At 65.8% G+C, this 13,182-nt stretch overlaps 2 protein-coding genes and 1 long non-coding RNA gene across 4 annotated transcripts; 1 reads left to right on the top strand and 2 right to left on the bottom strand.

Annotated features, from left to right (window-relative positions):
• Positions 1-369: 369 nt before the first annotated feature.
• LOC117888689 lies at positions 370-5,912 on the bottom strand. The gene is made up of 3 exons (XR_004648359.1): positions 5,829-5,912; positions 3,354-3,688; positions 370-2,453 (listed from the first exon to the last, which is right to left on the bottom strand). It is a non-coding gene; the product is annotated as an uncharacterized LOC117888689 (long non-coding RNA).
• Positions 4,916-8,552, top strand: FKBP11 (FKBP prolyl isomerase 11). The gene is made up of 6 exons (XM_034792309.1): positions 4,916-5,086; positions 5,181-5,246; positions 5,856-5,943; positions 6,726-6,759; positions 7,732-7,802; positions 8,313-8,552. Exons 1-6 carry the CDS (start codon positions 4,973-4,975, stop codon positions 8,528-8,530), a joined length of 591 nt encoding a protein of 196 aa, XP_034648200.1. The 5' UTR covers positions 4,916-4,972; the 3' UTR covers positions 8,531-8,552.
• A 267-nt stretch (positions 8,553-8,819) lies between these two features.
• On the bottom strand, positions 8,820-13,028 carry CCDC65 (coiled-coil domain containing 65). 2 transcript variants are annotated; one of them, XM_034792307.1, is made up of 9 exons: positions 12,871-13,028; positions 12,320-12,503; positions 11,695-11,862; positions 11,276-11,445; positions 10,894-11,032; positions 10,356-10,553; positions 10,017-10,235; positions 9,514-9,666; positions 8,820-9,285 (listed from the first exon to the last, which is right to left on the bottom strand). In XM_034792307.1, the coding sequence occupies exons 2-9, from the start codon at positions 12,446-12,448 to the stop codon at positions 8,986-8,988; spliced, it is 1,476 nt and encodes a 491-aa protein (XP_034648198.1). In that variant the 5' UTR covers positions 12,449-12,503; positions 12,871-13,028; the 3' UTR covers positions 8,820-8,985. The 2 variants fall into 2 exon arrangements, with proteins under 2 accessions (XP_034648198.1, XP_034648199.1); XM_034792308.1 differs by having other exon boundaries at positions 12,320-12,458.
• Positions 13,029-13,182: the final 154 nt, after the last annotated feature.

Here is a 13,182-nt window from a genome sequence, read left to right as displayed (position 1 = left end):
TGGGTTCTATCCCCGGCTCTGGAAGGGGGAGGAGGTTTAGGGGGCCAGGAGCTGGGACTCCTGGGTTCTATCCCCAGCTCGGGGAGGGGGTCCAGGGGGCTGGGAGTCAGGACTCCTGGGTTCTATCCCCAGCTTGGGGACGGGAGTGGGGTGTAGGGGGCCAGGAGCCAGGACTCCTGGGTTCTATCCCTGGCTCGGGGAGGGGGTCCAGGGGGCCGGGAGTCAGGACTCCAGGGTTCTATCCCCAGCTTGGGGAGGGGAGTGGGGTGTAGGGGGCCAGGAGCCAGGACTCCTGGGTTCTATCCCCAGCTCTGGGAGGGGGAGGGAGTCTAGGGGGCCAGGAGCCAGGACTCCTGGGTTCTATCCCCGGCTCGGGGAGGGGGAGGTGTTGTAGGGGGCCAGGACTCCTGCTTTGATTCTGGCACTTTGTTATAAGCCATGGCTGCAGCGGCTGTGAGGTGACAGGGCCCGATCCTGTGTCCCTTCCTGGCAGCAGCCTTTGCTCAGGGGTCTGCTGGGACCCCACTGCCGGAGCGCCCCCCCCCCCCCCCCCCCGCTCTGGAGGCTGGGGCCGGTTTCCCACCAGCCCATCCATCTCACATTGTCTCTGGGCAGGGGAGGGGGCGCAGCCCCGAGCCGCCCCAGCTCCCGTAATCCCATTACAGCCTCACGGCCCGAGCCGCCAGCCCGTCTTCGCCACATCACGGCAACGGGGGCTGGTATGTGGGTGCAGGTGGCGGGGCCGCAGCCGGGGAATGACAGGCGTGGCCCAGACAATGGGAGCAGCGTCCCGGCGGAGGAATAGCTGGCATGCCGATCCCGTCGCCCTGGGAGCCAGCCCCACAGCCCAGCCCACGCTCTGGCCCCCCGCGGCGTCTTGTGGTGCTGGGTGGCCCCACGCCCCCATGCTGCAGGGAGACGGGCAGGCTCCCAGCTGGACGCTGCTTGGCCTGGCAAAGCTGGTGCCCACAGGCCGGAGCACGAGCCTTCAGCTGAGCCCAACCGGAGCTGGCTTCTCCGCCCAGCCCTAGAGCTGGCACTGCTGAGCGGGACGACTGGGGGGTGCAGCTCGCTAGGGCTGTCCCTGGTGAGAGGAGCAGCTGGAAACGCTTGTACAGCTCCTAGCACCCTCCTGAGCAGGGCCCCCGGCGCTGCCCCTGCACAGAACGAACGCAGCCTGCATGGCCCCATCAGAGCACACGCGCTGGCCACACCAGGGTCCCTCAGACCCGGCAGCTCTGCACCAGGGTCGGTGCTTTACAGCCATGGTGCCTGGGGGGGACTGTTACCGAGCGTGCGAGCCCATCCCCACCCTTGTGTGGCCACAGTCCAAGTGGGGCAGAGGGGCCTTCCCCGGACAGAAGCGGCCAGCGGGAGTGGCCGAGCTGCATTCACATGCATGCGGGCAGCCTGGCCCCCTTTAGCTAGTCCAGTGTTCTTCAAGCCAGGCCACGGCTCGGCGAGGCCCCAGTTCTCAAGGGCACCGGTCAGTCACGAACTGGGCGGATGTGCACTATGGTGGGGCTGGACCCGGGCGTGGCCCTGCTGGGCCAGACAGCACACGCTGCATCATCTCACGGGCCTGTTCTGCACGCCCCAGAGCAGAGGAGCCCACCTCGGCCCTGGCCCGGCAGGTGCTGCGATGCGCTCAGGAGCCATGGACGGAGGTTACGCCCCAGCCCCATTCACAGGCATCCGCCCAAACCTCCTCCCCAGGGACCCGCCTCTTGCCAGCTGGGGCTGTGCGTGTGGTGGAAATGGCCTGCCAAGTTCTGCGTCCTGGCTCCGACCCTGCCATGGGGTCCCAGCATGGCCACACCAGCACCGGACCTTTCTTTCTGGTGGGGAATTTCTCCTGTCAGACTCCGAGCTCTTTGGAGCAGGGCCCTGGGCAGCACCCAGCCCGGCAGGGCCCAATCTGGCTGTGGCCTTAGGTACTGCCACCGCTGTGTAAATGATTATTTGTCTTCCCGTAGCGTCTGGGGGGCCCCGCTGAGCTCAGGGGCCCCATCGCGCCGTGAGTTGCCCAGACACGGAGTGAGATGCGGTCCCTGCCTCCAGCCAGGAAGGAGCGTTAGCCCCGGCACGGAGGAGCTGAGGCCCAGGGCGATGAGCTCGTTTGCCTAACATCACCCACAGGGCAGCAGCATGGCCGAGGACTTACCCCGGTGTCCTGGGCCCCAAGCACTAGATCGTCCCTCCCCATCTGCGGCTGCTTCGGATGCCCGAAACACGGTTAGGGTCAGGGGCCTTAAACATGCCATTAGGTGGAAAGGGAGGAATTGTTGATGATTTGCTGCCACCTTCTGGTGCTGGGAGCTTGGTGCCTTAAAGCTCAGCATGCCCCAGATGCTCTGCTCCACCTCACGTCTGCCCGCCAAGGCTGGAAGGTGCTTGGGGGTGGGGGGAGAGTCAGCATGTAACCCCCAGTTCTAATCATCTGAAAGCTGTTCCTGTGAGGAAATATAAGACACACAGAGTGAGTCACTCATAGAGAACCCAGCCTGGAGTCCTGGTGCCCAGCCCCCCTGCTCTAACCACTAGACCCCACTCCCCTCCCAGAGCAGGGCACAGAACCCAGGAGTCCTGGTGCCCAGCCCCCCTGCTCTAACCACTAGACCCCACTCCCCTCCCAGAGCAGGGCACAGGACCCAGGCTGGACTCTGAGTTCCCCCACTAAGGGAAGTCAGGATCCAGTCCCCCGTTAATCCCTCCCGAGGGCCTGCTTGGGGGTAACTGATTCCCCAGGTGGCCACTTCCTGGTTAATTGGCAAATGAGCCCCTGGAGCTGGGTGACCGGAGGGTGGTTAGGGGGCCTGCTCCCAGGGAGAAGCTGCTTCGAAAGGCCTGGCTCTCCTAGGCCTAGTCTATGCTTAAAGATGAGGTGGGTAGAGGCCCTGGTGTAGCTCCAGCCAGGCAGGTGGAAGAATTTCTATCGCTGCTCAGAGCGGTGGGCTGCCTACGTGCATGGAAACCCCCTTTTGCCACGACAGGAAGCAGCGGTGCTGCAGCGGTCGTGCCCATAGCGTAGCCGTGGCCGTGGCAAGAAGGTGCTGTGCCCCGAGGAGCAGGGGGCTGGACGGTGCACACCTAGGGAGAGGAGATTCCTGCAGGGAGAACGCCAGGGAGGCCTGTTCCCAGCGAAGGCCGCTTGCTTGCAAACGGTGGTAGGGCGCCCAGGCTGGCAGGAGCCTGGAGTCCAGGGAAGGGAGCTGAGCGGAGCAGACCCTGCTGGCGAAGGGCCAGGGACTGACTGTCTCCCTGCCAGGATGAAGGTCTTTGGTCGTTGGCCATTTCCTGTTTGTGAAGGAGATACCTCCCCCCCCGCCCCAAAAGGGGATGCGCTTCGATACCTGAAAACCTGCTTGGACTTGTTCCTTCCCTGGGTGGAGGGAAGCCAAGGTAGGGCTTCGATGGTGCCCTGCCTGGCCGCAAGGGGGTGATCTGGGACAGCCGGCACTGCCAGACCCCTGTTGCAGCCCACCCCGGCCACTGCCATACACTGTACCCCAAAGCACTCGGGAGATGTAACGCACAATCAACGCAGGGTCTCGCCTCACGGCCCGCTCGCTGGGCCCGCAGGGCTCACGCAGCCAAGCTCTGTTCAGCTGAACATCCACTTTCACAAAACCAAAGGTGGCAGGTGCCGGGAACTGGGGCTTTCAGAGAAACGTCACCTGCCGGGAGCCTGGAGAGCCAATGGCTGGGGTCAGCAACGCTGTCATCCTACCACCAGCCCAGCTCCCACCGTGGCCGTGACCGAGACGCAGCAAAGGGAGACGCAGGAAAGGGGGCTTGTGCGTCTCCTCCCCTAGGAAACCAACCCCCTGCTGTCTGCCCCCTCCCCCTGCCCTTCACCAAGCCCGTGGGCCAAAGCCATGGCCTTCCATGGAGTTAGCGCAGCTGGGCAACGCGACGGGACCCCACTACCAGCCTGCCGGAAGGCCCAGTCCACCCAAAGCCTAACTCTGGTAGCTGGGCCTGAGCCAGTGATGCGGGGTGGGGCTGGGGGACTAACGAACGCCCCATTGCTCTCAGGGGAGGGGGGTTCCCTGCTGGTTTGGTGGGAGCAGTGGGGCGCTGAGCACTCTGGAACAGGCTTTGCACCTTGTGGAGCAGTTTGCACCTGGGTAAAGTGTGTGTCGTGGTGGGGGAGCTGCCCCAGGGAAGGAGGAAAGGGGGACGTGGTCGCACCCACACCCCATCCTGGCCTCCTCCTGAACCGCCACTGCCCAGCTCCCCGGCTCTGTGCCAGCTAACGCTGTCGCTGGGGCGCCTTCGCCGGAGAGCACACGCCGGAGCGCGGCCAACACGGAGTAACTTTACACCCGCTGGGGATCTGGCCCCATTGGCACCAAGGGAGCGAGAGTGATTTACACCAGCCCTGGAGTTTTGGCCCTAAACGCATGTGTGTGTGCCAGGTGTGTGTGTGTGAGGTGAGCCAGGTGTGTGCGTGTGAGGTGTGCCAGGTGTGTGTGTGTGTGAGTGAGGTGTGCCAGGTGTGTGTGTGTGTGTGCGTGTGAGGTGAGCCAGGTGTGTGCGTGTGAGGTGTGCCAGGTGTGTGTGTGAGAGGTGAGCCAGGTGTGTGTCTGACCACTCCTCACAATGCTCACAATCCCCCCCCACGCAGTGACCCCGAGTTTGGAGCCAGACCCCCCGCTGTCCTGCTGCCTGGCCTGGCCCCAGGACTCCCGGGTGGCCCTGACCCCGGCCCGACGCCAGGTGCCGGCGGGGGTAGCGGCTGTGCTGACATCCCACAGTGCGGGGGGGGGCTCAGCTCGCACGTGTCCCTGGGCCCGGCCGGGGCGGGGCGGCCGGGGGGGGGGGCATGAAGTGCCCGGCCGGGGTTGAAGGACAGGGGGTGGGAAGGCACCAGGCGGCGCTGGCCGGGGCGGGGCGGGGCGGGGCGAGGAGGCGGTAGCGGCCCCCCCCACTCCCCGGCCAGGCGGCTCCCGGCAGGCTCGTGCTGACCATGCTCCCGCACCCTCCGGCCGCCCCCCTCCTGCTCCTCCTCCTGCTGGGGTGCGGGGCGCGGGGGGAGAGCGGCGGGGACAGCCCCCCCCGCGCGCCGCAGCTGGAGACCCTGGTGAGGGGGGGCGCGCCGGAACGGGGTGCGGGGGGGGAAGACGGGGGGGACCCCGGCGCCAGAGCTGTGACCCCCCCTTGCGCTCGCCCCGCAGGTGGCGCCCCCCGAGGACTGCGCGGCGCGCTCGGCGCTGGGGGACACGGTGGAGATTCACTACACGGTAAGGGGGGGGGCGGGGGGAGCCGCCGGACACGTCAGCACGGGCGGCTCCTTCCGCCCGGGGCGGGGCCAGGCCGGGGCGGCTCCCACCTGGCCCGCACGTGCGCCCGGGGGGGGGGGCGCCGCCGAGCCCCAGACGTGGCGGTGCCCGGGGGTGAGGGGGAGACTGGGCCCACTCCGGCTGGGGCAGTGAGCGGCTCGCGGGGCTGGGGGGTGCCCCTGAGTCTCTGGGGTATAGGAATGGCAGGGGGGCAGTGCCCCCTGTGGGGGATTGGGGACAGTGCCCCCTGTGTCGGGGGTCCTGCAGTTGTGTCCCCCTCCCAGGAGCGGCACAGGGCAGAACTCTGGCCCTTCTGCCCCCTTTGCCCTTCACCCGGCTTTGTTCCCACGTCTGCCTCCCGCCCTGCTGTCCCCGCTCGCCCCCGCTGCCCACCCCGGGGAGACCTAGGGTCGGGGCCGGCGTCCCCATGGCAGGGCCCTTTGCGCGTCTGTAGGCGGTGGTGCAGCAGGCACTCCCTCGCCCCAGGGCCCCGCGCCCGAGCTGGCCCTGGTCTGGCGGCAGGGTGCCCGCGCTGGGGGTTACCCGCGTGTGTCCAATGTCTCCCCACAGGGCAGCTTGGAGGATGGGCGGATCATCGACACCTCGCTCTCGCGGGACCCCTTGCAGGTGGAGCTGGGTAAAAAACAGGTGATCCCTGGTACGTGAGCCTGGGCCCCAATGTGGGGAGGAGGCTGGGCTGGGCCTCCAGAGATCTGGGCGCTCTGCCATTGGCTGCGTGCGTGCCCTTGGCCGTCACTAACCCCCCCACCTCCCCAGCAAGATGGGGGGGGCTGCTCTCGGTCAGGGCCTGTTCAGCGCCTGGTGCGACAGGGGCCTGTAGGTACTGCTGACATACTAACTGCAGTGGAAGGTGCAGGTCTCTGTTGGCGTCTGCTGGAAGGATCAGGTGCCCCACGGGCCCCCTGCACTGCTCCGAATCCGGCTGCCCCTGGAACGCACCGACATGTTCCCCTGCCTGTCCTCTCTGCAGTGACAGTCTGTGAAGGGGCCACCGCCCCTTGCCGGTGTTTGTGTGACAGAACCTCCCCTCCCACATCCAGCCCTTGCAGATGTTCCACCGGGTCGGGGTGTGGGGGGAGTATTAGGAATTCCCCGGCTTGGCCCGGGCTCCGATTGGGAGGCTTCTCTCGTAACCCTGCTGAATGATCAGATCCGTCCAGATCCCTGGCTCCCACTTCCTAGGCACCCCGGCCCGCGCTGTCCCTGCCTCATTGGGGCCGCTTTCAGCAGCTTAGCCCCCTGGTGCCGTGAGCCTGCCAGAGCTCAGTGGGGCCGGGGGCTCGGAAGGGAGGCCTCCTGCGACAGGGGGTGGGGAGAAGAGCAATCCCAAAGAGGCCCCGTCACCCAGGAGGGTAGGAACCCTTTCAGAGAATCCCCCTGATTTGTGTCTCTTCTTCTGTGGTTTTTCCCTCCTCCCAGGCTTGGAGCAAAGCTTGCTAGACATGTGCGTTGGGTAAGTGAGGCCCTGGCTTGCTAGCGAGAGCAGTGATGGTGTGGCTGGGAAAGGCATCCTGGCTCCGTGCTCTCGGCCAAAGCAATAGACAAGCTGGGGGTCCTCGGCGCTCCCCTTCCGCTCCGGGATGGGGCTGGATCAGTGGAGTGGGCAGGGGGCTGGAGACCCAAACATGGTAAAAATCAGGTCAGAGCCTAGGCAGGGGCCCAGCTCTTTGCTGTACCTGCATTTTCTCTCCAGGAAGCTGGGCCTGGGTCCCGGTGTGTGCTCATCTCCAGGAGCAGGAAGGGGGCTCTCTGCCTGCCCTCTGGGCTGGGCTGCCCACTGGGGGCAGGGGCGAGGCGCTCTCTGCCTGCCCTCTGGGCTGGGCTGCCCACTGGGGGCAGGGGCGAGGCGCTCTCTGCCTGCCCTCTGGGCTGGGCTGCCCACTGGGGGCAGGGGCGAGGCGCTCCCTTCCTGCGGACTGGTTTCTGCAGCCAGGTGCAGGTGGTTGGGCCTGCAAGCACTTGGAGAGGAGCATGCAGCTCTGATACTAGCCCACCCAGGGCTGGGTGCGAAACCACGCAGGAAGCTGCTCTCAGTCACTGAACCAGTGCCCCAACCACCTGCCGCTGGACGTGCTGCCTTGGAGAGGAGGCCCTAATGCATTCTCGTTATTTTAACGCCTCCAGGCCCTTTTCCTTGGACACAGGCTGGTACCCTCAGCATCCTGCCCCCAGCCCAGCTCTATCGCTTACATTCTACCCATGTACAATTTCAGTTTGATTCGGCATTAGGCACGTCTTGTCCTGAACTGTGATGGAGTTGTGCTGGGTGGCTGCGGTGCTCCACCCCAACAGTGGTCGCACTTCCCTGGTGGATGGGGTGCCTTGGGCAGGGGATGCTGCGTGCGAACAGCAGAGCTGTGGCTATGCTGCCAAAGGGCAGAAGGTTGGGCCCTTGCTCTGATGTGCCTCTCCCTCTGCCTGGCAGGGAGAAGCGGAGGGTGATCATCCCGCCTCAGCTGGCTTACGGAAAGCGAGGATCCCCGCCTGCTGTCCCAGGTAACTGCCGCCTCCGTGTCTGCCCAGCCTGGCTGGACGTGGGATCTTCCTTAATCGGCCTGAGTCTCAGAGCCAAGCCCTGGTGCCCCCACCCCAGGGCAGAGAGCACTAGGCTGCTGTTAGGTCCCCCCCAGCCCTCTGGTTACCCAGCAACACCTGCTACAGATTCTGCTCCCTGGTGAATTCAGTGCCAGGCTGACAGACAGCCCCGGAGCTGGACACTGTGGCCCGCCAAGGAGCGAGGGAGCTTGGGCTCTGTAGACCCTTCAGTCCTTGGCCTGCCTGGAGAGGCTGCCAGAGCTGATGTGGCAGGGCTGGGACTCCCCAGAGCTGCAGCTGCCTCTGGTTTGCTCTGGGCAGGGCAGCGTGTGGGTGCCCTGCTCTGGGGGGGGCAGTGCTGTCTGGTGCCCTCCCATGAGCACATGCCCTGTGCCAGCTGTGTCAGGAGCACTCCCACCTCTGCGGCGTGTGCGGGGGAGCCCAGCTCAGCCATGCCCCCTCTCTCCCCAGCGGACGCTGTGCTGCAGTTCGACGTGGAGCTGGTTGGCCTCTCCCGGGCCAGCTACTGGCAGAAGGTGACGAATGACGTGCTGCCCCTGCTCTGCATCGGGCTGATCCCGGCTCTGCTGGGCCTGATTGGCTACCACCTCTACCACAAGGCCAGCAGCGCCCGGGGGGCCAAGAAGAGGCTCAAGGAGGAGAAGAGAAACAAGGCCAAAAAGAAATAAACGTCCTCTCCCCACAGTATCAGCACCTGCTCCGTGGCTGCTTTTGTCAGGGTCCCTGGGGCAGAGGGCCTGGGGGAAGCCCTTTGCTCCCCTCCGAAGGGGGCCGGAGCAGCAGGACTGGCAGCAGGATCAGGCAATCCCAGCGCCGTGCTTCCCTGGGGCAGGGCCTGGCCTGGAGGCTGCAGCGCTGCACCAGGGCTACCAGCCTGCCTTGGAACGCGGGGGTAGAGCCCTGTGCCTGGATGCCCCTCGGCTCCCCTACGCTCCCCTGTCAGGCGTCACCACTGCGATCATTACAACCCTTTAATGGCAGCTTCCTATGGGCACGGAGTGGGACAGCACCGCCGGGGAAGCGCTCGCCGCTCCTCACGCCCGACTCTCCCAGCCACGCGCGCCAGGCACAAGCTGCCGCAGCTGGCAGAGCGCAGTTCCCAGCATGCCCCAGGCGGGGCAGCTCACAGGATGTGTGGCACCTCGTGGGCAGCCTCGATGACGTTGTGAAGGGGCGGTTTTCGGTGGGCTCTGCCGGCGGGCCCGGGCGCACGGGGCTTGGGGTTGAGGATGAGCAGTGGGTTGAGCCGGCTGAGCACCTCGTCGCTCACCGAGATCCCGTCCAGGTATTGCTTGAGGAGCAAGCGCAGCTTCTGGTTCTCCTGGCGCAGCACTGCCTTCTCCCGCTCCAGAGCCAGCTGCTCCAGCTTCACCTTGTTGTACCTTTGCCAGAAGTGCTCCAGGCCCAGGTAATCCTGCATCAGCTGCACTTGGAAGGACAGAGGAGAGCTGAGGGGGGGCTCTCACAATGCACCCCATCTGGTTCTGCTTGTCCCCTCAATTAAAGAGCGCTTGGTTCTCAGCAGCCGCCCAGTGCGGCACACGCTCCACCAGCTATGCCAGCCTGCCTCTAGGCACCCCCAGTGTCTGGGTCCCTGCCCTCCTTCCAGCACCCTGATGGGGGCGGAGGGGGTCCGGGTTTCACCCCTTACCTGGGCCAGCTGCTCCCCAGGCTTCTCCAGGGAGACTTGCTCCAGCTCCTCCTGCTCCTCCCTGCTCAGCGAGGAGGCGTAGAACGGCAGCACCTTCTCCTCCTCGGTCTCCAGCTTCCGACACATCTCGGCCAGCCGCAGGGTGAGCTCTGCCTGCGAGGCAAGCGAGGCCTTAGCGGGCCGCTTGGGGACAGCTCGGCGAGCAGTGTGCTCTGGACACCAGGAGGGGACGCTTTTCCTGGGGGTGCTGGATTGTGTTGACAACGCAGGGGGACGGCAGGAGAAGTGTCGCCCTGGGGCCAGGAAGGGATGATGGGTTGGGGGGAAGCGAGTCTCCCACCAGCCAGGCTGCATGGCTGGGACTTCTCTCTGCTGCCTGTCCTGGACAGGGGCAGCGGTGAGCTGCATTTGGCCAGTGCTACTCCAGGCTTGCATGGGAGAGCAGGTCCCCATGGGCGGGGCAGAGGCCTCTCCTGCAGGGTTAGGGGAACTCCGGCCTTTACCTTTTCTAGGACACCCCTTAGCTTCTTCAGGGCAGTGCTGCTCTCCAGGGTGAGCTTGGCCAGGTTGCTCCTGGCCTTGGCCCTGGCCTGGTTCATCTGGCTCTTGAGTTTCTGCAGCTGCTTGAGGACAACCTCCTTCTCCTCGTGCACGCGCCGGTTCTGCTCCTCGGCCTCCCGCATGTGTGCCGCGATCTTGCCTTTCAGGATGCCAATGGAGTCCTGGCAGGGAAATGGTGCCTGGAGCAGTCAGTGAGTTGCTCAGCGCACCGGGAACCCCACGACCCCCCAAGAAGGCCTGTTTCCTACAGCCAGGGCTTGGGGTGGGGCAGCCTCACTGACCTGAATTTTCTGCAGCTTCTTCATCTGCATCTCAATCTCCTTGGAGCTCTTCTCATCCTTCAGCTTGAGGGCCTCAAATGCAATCTTCCGGTCCTCTGTTGCCTCGGTGTAGTTCTTCAGCGCCTGCTGGAACCGCTTCCACAGCTCCTCCACTGTGCCCTCCAGCTGCACACGCAGATAGTGCTTCTCCTCCAGGTTCTGGGGGGGAGACATGTTAGCCCCTCACCCACCCTGAGCCACCAGCCATGCCTGCAGAGCCCACCCCAAGGGCTGGAACCCAAACCCCAGGAGGGAAGCTCCCTCCCTCCAGTCCCACTGGGGCTGGGCAGCTCCCTAAGCTGGCAGTGGGGAGGACCTTGTGGTAGAGATGGACTCTTGCCCATAGCCTGTGCCTTAGCAAGCCCTGCACACATAGGCGTGTGAGGAGGAGTCCTCACCAGAGTCCGCCACCATCTGCTGGTTGAAGAATCAGAGGAAGGCTTGTGTCACCAAGCCCCTGCCCTGCCCCAGGCTGGCACGGAGCAGCCTCGGCCCAGACCTTGTTCTTGACGTCATCCCTGGTGCTCTGGAAGTCCAGCTTGGCCTCGTACTCGCTCTCACTGAAGTTCTGCTCCAGGGCCAGCAGCACATCCCGCAGGTAGCGGCTCTCCTTGTCATGGTGCTCGATGATCATCCCCCTGGGGAAGCCGCAGGTGAGCTGCCAGGGCTGAGCCAGCCTGGCCCGCGGAGGGGACGGGAGAGCGGCTGATGGCTGCCCAGAGAGCTCTGGGGAGCTGCTCCACAGGGGGCTAGACCTGGGACGCAGCACAAGAGCCTCATGGCCAGGGATGAGGGCTCATGGCCCTGGGGCACCATCAAGCTGCCTCCCCATCCCTGTGTTCATCACCTGCCTGTCTGTGCCCTTCCCCCCCCCCCCGTACCTTTCTGTCTCAAACTCCTTCTTCAGGGCCTCCAGCTCGGTGTTGTAATCCTCATCCAGGTACCTCAGGCGGCACCGCTGGAGCTGCAGCAACTGGTCGATGTTGTGCAGGTGGCTGCACAGGGCATGAGTGTACTGTGCCTCTGCCTCGGACAGGTCCCTGGCCAGCGACTGTGTGGATGACCGAGAACACTCAGGCACTGCAGCGCCGGCCCCAGAGCCTCCGAGCGCTGTTACCCCAGCAAGCTCAGCGGCAGCGAGGGCTGCAGGGCGCATGGAACGCTGGTTTGAGCACGTTTGCCCCCCTGCAGCACTTCCTCTCCTTGGGGGGCATTGCTAGCCACTCTTCCAGCCCTGTCCATGGACCCACAGAGCTACGTACCCCTCCCAGCTCACCCAGCTGGGACCCCCACTGCTTACCCGGATGACACTGTCCTTGCAGTCCACCACCCGCTCAAAGGTCTGGCTCAGGATCTCGATGTCCTTGCGCAGTTCTCTGGCCTTGACTTCCCGCAGCACCGTGCGCCACTGCAGGTTGATTTTATTCATGTTGAGGGCGCTATTGTGCTCCTCCTTCGCCAGCTTGTCCTGCGGGGTGGGTCACAAGGTTACACTGGCCGGGTGGGAGCACATCCCAACCACCTACCGGTATCTAACTCGCTCAAGTGGAACCTGCAGCCCCAAGCACTGCACAAGCTCGAGACTCCGCCAGCTCCCAGCAGCGTGCGACAGAAGGACTGACGGGGACGCCCATCACGTACCGCACTGGTTCAGCATTACGAGGGGAGAGCCCGGCTCACGCAGGAGAACGAGGCCCCGGAACGACAGCTCCCTTGGGGGGGACGTTTCAGAAGCAACATTGTAGGTTTCGATTGTTGGCCCAAAAGTCGACATTTTCTGTCGAATGCCCCCACCCGCCCCAAGCCATTTTCCTGCCCAGCTCCAGGTTCCAGATCGGCTCCCAGCGCCCAGGGGGCAATTCGCAGGTGGCACTAAACGGGCCCTGGAGCGAGGCACCCCGCCCCGCCTGCGCCCCGGGCCTCGCCTTCAGGAACTGGGTGAGCATGTCCTCCTTCTTCTTGCTCAGCTCCTCCTCCGCCAGCATCTTCTGCTGCATCAGCAGCAACCGCTCCTCCTCGCTCAGCGCGGCCGCCTTGCGCCCCTTCTTCGGCATGGCTGCGGGGCTGGGGGGAGCCGGGTCAGATGCTGCCCAGGGGGCGCCCCCCACCCTGCACAGGGTCCCTGGTCAGAACCCTCCTCCCTGGCAAATGGCCCCCTCCCCCCACGGGCCCCCTGCCCCCATGGGCCCCCCATGGGCCCTCTGCCCCCTCCCCCCACGGGCCCCCTGCCCCCATGGGCCCCTCCCCCCATGGGCCCCCCATGGGCCCTCTGCCCCCTGCCCCCATGAGCCCCTCCCCCCACGGGCCCCCTGCCCCCATGAGCCCCTCCCCCCACGGGCCCTCGGCCCCCTCCCCCTCAGGGGCCCCCTGCCCCCATGAGCCCCTCCCCCCATGGGCCCTCGGCCCCCTCCCCCTCAGGGGCCCCTCCTCCCAGGCTGCCCCCTACGGGCCCTTGGCACACACCCCCCCCCGGTACCTCTTGATCCTCCCCCCTGCAGCAAGTCGCGTCGCTCTGTCTCCTAGCAACAGCCGCTTCCGTTGGAGGGGCGGCCCCTGCGGCCCGGGCGCTGACGAGCGGTCGCTCTGGGAAAGAGGGAGGCCCCGGGCGGGAGTGAGCGACCCCTGCGCCTGGAGGACCCGCCGGGCCCGGCGACCGCCGTGAGGTTGGGGAGGGGAAGGGGATTGCAGTGAGGGGGACGGGTTAGTGGGGGGGAGGGGGACGGGGATTGCAGTGAGGGGGAGGGGGATTGCAGGGGAGGGGGACGGGGATTGCAGTGAGGGGGAGGGG

Source organism: Trachemys scripta, chromosome 16 (genome assembly GCF_013100865.1).
Source record: "Trachemys scripta elegans isolate TJP31775 chromosome 16, CAS_Tse_1.0, whole genome shotgun sequence".
NCBI lineage: Eukaryota > Metazoa > Chordata > Testudines > Emydidae > Trachemys > Trachemys scripta.
Note: the sequence above shows the minus strand (reverse complement) of the source record. Positions and strands in the feature narration are given on the sequence as shown.

Coding starts and splice junctions, on each gene's coding strand:
- FKBP11 (XM_034792309.1), top strand. CDS start 4,973: ATGCTCCCGCACCCTCCGGCCGCCCCCCTCCTGCTCCTCCTCCTGCTG. Junction 5,944..6,725: donor TAAAAAACAGGTGATCCCTG/GTACGTGAGCCT, acceptor CCCTCCTCCCAG/GCTTGGAGCAAAGCTTGCTA. Junction 7,803..8,312: donor ATCCCCGCCTGCTGTCCCAG/GTAACTGCCGCC, acceptor CTCTCTCCCCAG/CGGACGCTGTGCTGCAGTTC.
- CCDC65 (XM_034792307.1), bottom strand. CDS start 12,448: ATGCCGAAGAAGGGGCGCAAGGCGGCCGCGCTGAGCGAGGAGGAGCGG. Junction 10,554..10,893: donor GGGATGACGTCAAGAACAAG/GTCTGGGCCGAG, acceptor TCTCCCCCCCAG/AACCTGGAGGAGAAGCACTA. Junction 9,286..9,513: donor CTGGGGAGCAGCTGGCCCAG/GTAAGGGGTGAA, acceptor TTCCAAGTGCAG/CTGATGCAGGATTACCTGGG.